General features: G+C 39.6%; 1 protein-coding gene across 1 annotated transcript; it reads left to right on the forward strand.

The window, feature by feature from the left end:
• The first annotated feature begins 1,207 nt into the window (after positions 1 to 1,207).
• LOC116325094 (eotaxin-like) lies at positions 1,208 to 5,022 on the forward strand. Its single transcript, XM_039617655.1, has 4 exons — positions 1,208 to 1,361; positions 4,576 to 4,708; positions 4,779 to 4,840; positions 4,934 to 5,022. Exons 1-4 carry the CDS (start codon positions 1,292 to 1,294, stop codon positions 4,957 to 4,959), a joined length of 291 nt encoding a protein of 96 aa, XP_039473589.1. The 5' UTR covers positions 1,208 to 1,291; the 3' UTR covers positions 4,960 to 5,022.
• The last annotated feature ends 978 nt before the right edge of the window (positions 5,023 to 6,000 follow it).

The raw sequence follows: 6,000 nt of genomic DNA on the forward strand, positions 1-6,000 counted from the left end.
TGCACCACCATGTTCCTCCTCCCACACACAAACTGAAATCAGTTGATTGTAGCACAAGTGAACAGCAAGAAAAAAGCATTCTGTATGCTGATAGTATAAATCAATATAATTGTAACTGTTCTAACATTAATGAGTTACATTTCTGCATTATTGAAAAAATGTAAAACACTAATGAGGTGTAACATGTTATTTTACAGGCAACTAAGAAACATTTGGAAGAATGTCATATGGACAGATGAGACCAAAGTGGATGTTTGGTGATAATACACAACAGCACACTTGGAGAAAACCGATTACAGCATATGAGCACAAACACCTCAACTGAGAAATTAGCAGTGCATATCCAAACCACTTTTTCTGTGGGTATTTAGTCTGCGTTAGAAATGTTTGATCTTTGCATGTGTGTATTGGAAGATTAAACAGTCAACACAATTACATTTGTATAAAACAGTTCCTCCAGAGCAGAGTGTGAAAGTTACCATCTGCCAAAAATACTCCTAAATGAAAGAAACAATGAGAGCGTCTCACTGCTTTAGTTTTCAGTGGGAGTTTAATGGCTTAAATTACAAACAAAAGTTTAAGTTGTGGGGATTTATGGATGAAAAATAAGCAGCCAAGCATCAACAAATGATGCAAATGTGAATGGATGTGCATCAGGATCATTAAGAAGCATCATGAGTCACTATTGTTTTTCACTTGAGGCCTGATGCACAACTGCAAGAGATAAACAGTCACAGTTAGTCAAAATGAAAAAACAATAATCGACGAGTGATTTAGATCCATCATTTGTGACAATACACAAACTGTTTTAAACACTATATTTAAGTCTCTGCAAACTTTGTGTAACCTTAAACAATTTAATTGAAATTACAAGCAAAAGTTTAAGTCGTGGGAATTTATAAGACAAAATAAGCCTCCATGTGCATCAAGACTGTTAAGGGGCTTCATAAGTCACTGAAAAACAAAAGTCAGTGGGTGATTTAGATTAATTACTCATGACTGTTGATATCAATCATCAGGCTCTACACCATATCTGAGTGTCTGTGAACTTCGTGTATGTGAGGCTGTTTCTCAGAAAGCTCTCAGTGAGATGTTGATAGGTTGAAATACTGAAGTCTTCCTGATAAGAGGCAGATGTGTGATATGCCACACCACACACACAAATACACAGACCTATAAAAACACCTCATCAGTTGTGCCTGCATGTGTTCCGGCACTTACCAATAAATAACCAAACACGAATCAACTCATAGATTTTGACTCTTATCAGTGAGCCAGACCACCGGTGGAAATGTCTGTGAAGATCCTCTCCATCACTCTCCTCCTGGTCTCAATGTGTGTGTGCTGCCACTCCTCTGAAGGTAACTGGACTCTTACTTTTCTAAAGAAAAGAGAAAAAAATAGATAAAATAGATTATTTGATCACAGCAATGACTATCTCCAACAATGGCTTCTACCTGTTTGTGAATAATGCACACTTATGACATTTTGGTGTTTTATTGGGCAGGACCACTGTGTAAAGACCACAAACCTTTACATCAGTCATATTCTGGTATCTGCTCAGTCTATAATTGTAACATTTTTTTCCAGCATTTACTCGACTTCTACCCACCAAGCATCCCTGGAAGCTGTTTTCTGGGCTAAGTTTTGTTAGTCAGCCATGGCATTTTAAAAGGCGTCCTTTACGTCTACATTTAGAAGAAGTCTTAGAGATTTTTTTAAGTACAACATTCACCTGATTTTTTTTTTTTACATTGCTGGACTGATTGACAGCCACACCATATCCATTCACGCTATACTGCTTACCATTAACAATGTTTATACCTTTTATGTTTATCTACATGCAAACTTTTGTTTTCTGTCACTTATGGGCTTATGTCTCATGCTGTGTTGCATGCCAGGCATATGTTGTAAGACACTTAAACTATCATAACTGCCAACGTATTAGTGTGGCACAGTGGGTTCAGTGGGTTCTTTCAAACAAATTCACTCTGTAACTAAATCTCACTGCTTTAATTTAGTTTTCTAGCAAAGTCATCATTTCAGTGGGTTTTTGGAGGGGTGCATACATTGTGACTCATTGCATAAGGCATGAAAGCAGGAAATGAGAGAGACGCAGAGAGAATATAACATAATATCTTGCAGCTACGGGACAATATTTTTCACCATTCACTTAATTAACATAATGCCAAAACTGCCCCAAAAGTGCTTTAGGGCCCCCAAGTGGTGAGAACATTGATTTATTGCACTTACTTGTTGATTAATTTGCACAAAACAAAAAATGCCTGTTCACTGTAACATAATTTCAGGTCACATTTTAAAAGTCATCCTCTGTTTAGTTATGTAAGGAGTTTCATATTTTAAAACTAGATTTAAATTTTATTTTCCTTTAATTAGACTTTTCTCAGGTAAGAAAAATCCATTTTTAAGGAGCTTGGAAAGAAAAGCGTCTGGACTTCTTTGAGTTGCTTGAAGACGTTTCACCTCTTCTTCAGTTCTAAGGGTCAATTGGTGGGGAGTCCCAGATTTAAACCCAGTGGGAGTTTCCCCCCCAAAGAGGGAAAAAGGACCCCCTGATGATCCTCTACCTAATCACATGAGCCAAGGTGTGAAAGCGGGTGGGGGTCCTAATCAGCCAGGGTTTCGGGTGAGCTCACCCGAACTGAATAAGCTTCTCGGATGAGAGGTGAAACGTCTTCAAGCAACTCAAAGAAGTCCAGACGCTTTTCTTTCCAAGCTCCTTAGACTACGATGACCTGGATGTAGGGCTGCACGATTAATCGTTAGAAAATCGCGATCTCGATTCATACTTATGTGCAATCTCATTTCCAAATGACAACGATTTAAAAAAAAAAAAAAGAAAAAAAAGAAAGAAAGACGACGACGATTGTACCGCATTTTGATCCGGGACATAATCTGCATAAAAACAAGCGCTCACTCTTCCTGCTCAACAAATGACAAGGGCGGAGCCTTATACCACGTGATACAGATATTGTGCCGTGTGATGCTCAAATTGGCAGGAAAGAAACAACGGAGAACACGTCAGGGATGACGAGAAAGTGACAGGAGAAAATCCGTCCCGGTCAACCACCCAAACATCAATAACGGGAACCTTATACAGTGCTTCCCTATACACGTCGAACTCCCCCAGGCACAAAGAAATTACGGAGGCTATTACTTATCACCTGACCAAAGATATGGCTCCCATCAACACTGTGCAAAACGAGGGATTTAGGAAAATGATCAACACCCTAGACCAGGGGTCGGCAACCTGCGGCTCCGAGCCGCATGCGGATCTTTAGTCCTTCTACGACTCCGCGTGGTTTGGGGAAATAAATAATTTTTGTAAGTAATTAGCTAAAGTCTATTTTATTTATGTTAGTTCTTTTTTTTAACTCGTAGTTCTAAATTGGAAGATTATTGTGATATTGAAATATAAATATAAAATTATATTCTATTAGTTTTTGATCGATCAAAATAAGCGTCACACTTGCGGAAGCCGATATACCCGCCGAAACGCCGTGCGAGATTTTCAACCCCAGGTAGGCCAATTATGGATCTTCGGATCCACATTATGTCAGCAGCTGTTCTCCAAAAACAAACACGTCCACGCGTCACAGACGACAGCTTACAGTCGTGCGTAAAGATGAAAGTGACTTCGTACAGCCCCGATCGTACAGCAGACGCTGTGCGCAGAGGTTCAGGAGCGGAAGTCCCATTGTAAACATATCACGGCAGACCCGACTATGTTTCCATGAATACGCTTTTCAGCATCTTTTTATTGACCACTTTTCACACACGGTTGCTTTACGCATACAGCCGGTGTTAAAGCTCGCAGCCCGACACACACCAACACAACAGCATAGGTGGCACAGACGTTAAGGCGGCGAGGCGTGATTGCGGATACCGCTAAGGTGCGTCCGCCTCCCCTGCAGCGGCGCTGCAGTCCACGCCCCGCCACACACATTAACCAGGTAAAATACATACATAGGTAGAATTTTGCAAAGTTCAAAATGTGTTAATTACATAAATAAAATGTAATTTTCTCTGTAGCACTTCATGCATTTAAGCAACACACCTTAGTTGTTCACACAAAGCATAAAGGTAAAAAAAAAAACAATATATACAGTGTTATGTTTTTTAGATGTCAAAAAGTATTTGCGGCTCCCAGAGTTTTCTTTTGCATGGAGATCGCGTCCAAATGGCTCTTTGGGTGTTAAAGGTTGCTGACCCCTGCCCTAGACAAACGCTACACAGTGCCGTCCCGCAACTATTTTTCTATTGTTGCACTACACGCAGTGTCGAGCAACGGTGGAGACAAGCAGTACGACATTTTGCGGCAACAACAAAATGTGAGGCATTTATTGTTTTTATGTTCAGTTTCAACTGTTACGAAGTTGATGTGCAGTTAATAAGTGCAATAAATATTTATATTGGAAAAGAAAATCGTGAGAGAATCGTGATCTCAATTCTAAGCAAAAAAATCGTGATTCTCATTTTATGCAAAATCGTGCAGCCCTACCTGGATGACTGAGAACCTTCACAGACATCCATTTTTAAGCTTTTATCTCTCAGGTACTCATGGTCGTCATCCTGGACCGGTACCACCATGCTGCACTGCAGTCACCACAGGCAATATGACTGCTGACGTGGTAGGGCAAATATATCATGAACTGGCTGCAAGAGGAGACTGTGTGAAGGCTATAATGTAAGTCAGCACATGTTGTCCTACATACAAACATATACAATCTCTATAATTTTCTGTCTTTTATTTCCAGTTTTTACACAAAAGATAGACAACAACTTTGTGCTGATCCAGACGCTCAGTGGGTCAAAGATCGTAAGTCATGCTAAAAGAAACACACACAGAAATAAATGCAAAGTATTTACAGAGAAAAACTGAAGCTCCTGCTTGTCTGTTTTTCCTCTCTAGTCACTGCCAAAATGAAGAAGGTGTGAAGCCTGTCTGCTGCATCAGTATTTCCAGTATTTCCATCACCTTTAAAGGCTTATTCAAACCAGAGCGCTTTCTCAGCCTGTCTTGAAACTTTTTTTTTTTTGCATTTGTAGATTAATTTTTACTCTTACCTGTGGCAGAAACCTGTATTTTATTTGTCCTGTTGACTTCATTGTTTTTTAATTGATCACTGGAGTTCAGGTTTTATTTGTCTTTTTTTGCTTATTTGTGAATCTCTTTCTGTGCATTATCTGTTTATTTGATGAACAATTTACCTGTGAAAAACAATATAAAAATAAACTTTTGTATTATTGAGCAAATATTTTCCTGCTGTTTTTTCAGTGCCCACCAGACTAACACAAAATGTCACACACATCGTCTATTGCATTCTAGTGTTTTAGTTGATGATGCTCACTGAATAGACTTTTAAAAAGTTCATGCAGCCCACAATGAACATTAGTGGGCCCGAACAGCAAAACCCTGCAAAACTATATATATATTAAAGATTCAGGATTGTTTATTTGTCACGTGCATAGTTATAGAAGTACAACACACAGTGAAATGTGACCTGATACGCTACTCGACTGTGCACAAAAAGAGAGAGTGAGTGAATATATAGAAAGAGGACATTATGTGCAGTAAGTGAGTGAGTTATATATCTGGAAACTTACAGTTCGAAATCTGAGAATGTACATTGTGTGAGTGAGGTGTTAAAGTTAAACTTGGTAGCTGAGGCAGAGGACAGACTGGAAGATCACGGTGTGCCCGGTGGAAGTGGCGTACAGGGTTTTCCTTCTCTCACCCCAACCGTCGCAGCAGATGGCCCCGCCCTCCCTGAGCCTGGTTCTGCCGGAGGTTTCTTCCTGTTAAAGGGAGTTTTCCTTCCCACTGTCGCCAAAGTGCTTGCTCATAGGGGGTCATATGATTGTTGGGTTTTTCTCTGTATCTATTATTGTACGATCTACTGTACAATATAAAGCACCTTGAGGCGACTGCTGCTGTTAATTGGCGCTATATAAATAAAATTGAACTGAATTGAATTT

Source organism: Oreochromis aureus, linkage group 9 (assembly GCF_013358895.1).
Source record: "Oreochromis aureus strain Israel breed Guangdong linkage group 9, ZZ_aureus, whole genome shotgun sequence".
NCBI lineage: Eukaryota > Metazoa > Chordata > Actinopteri > Cichliformes > Cichlidae > Oreochromis > Oreochromis aureus.

What these genes read in the sequence shown, in the direction of transcription:
- LOC116325094 (XM_039617655.1), top strand. Translation starts at nt 1,292, where the DNA reads ATGTCTGTGAAGATCCTCTCCATCACTCTCCTCCTGGTCTCAATGTGT. An exon ending in GTGCTGCCACTCCTCTGAAG is followed by an intron (nt 1,362 to 4,575) that starts GTAACTGGACTC and finishes TTTATCTCTCAG; the next exon opens with GTACTCATGGTCGTCATCCT. An exon ending in GACTGTGTGAAGGCTATAAT is followed by an intron (nt 4,709 to 4,778) that starts GTAAGTCAGCAC and finishes TTTTATTTCCAG; the next exon opens with TTTTTACACAAAAGATAGAC.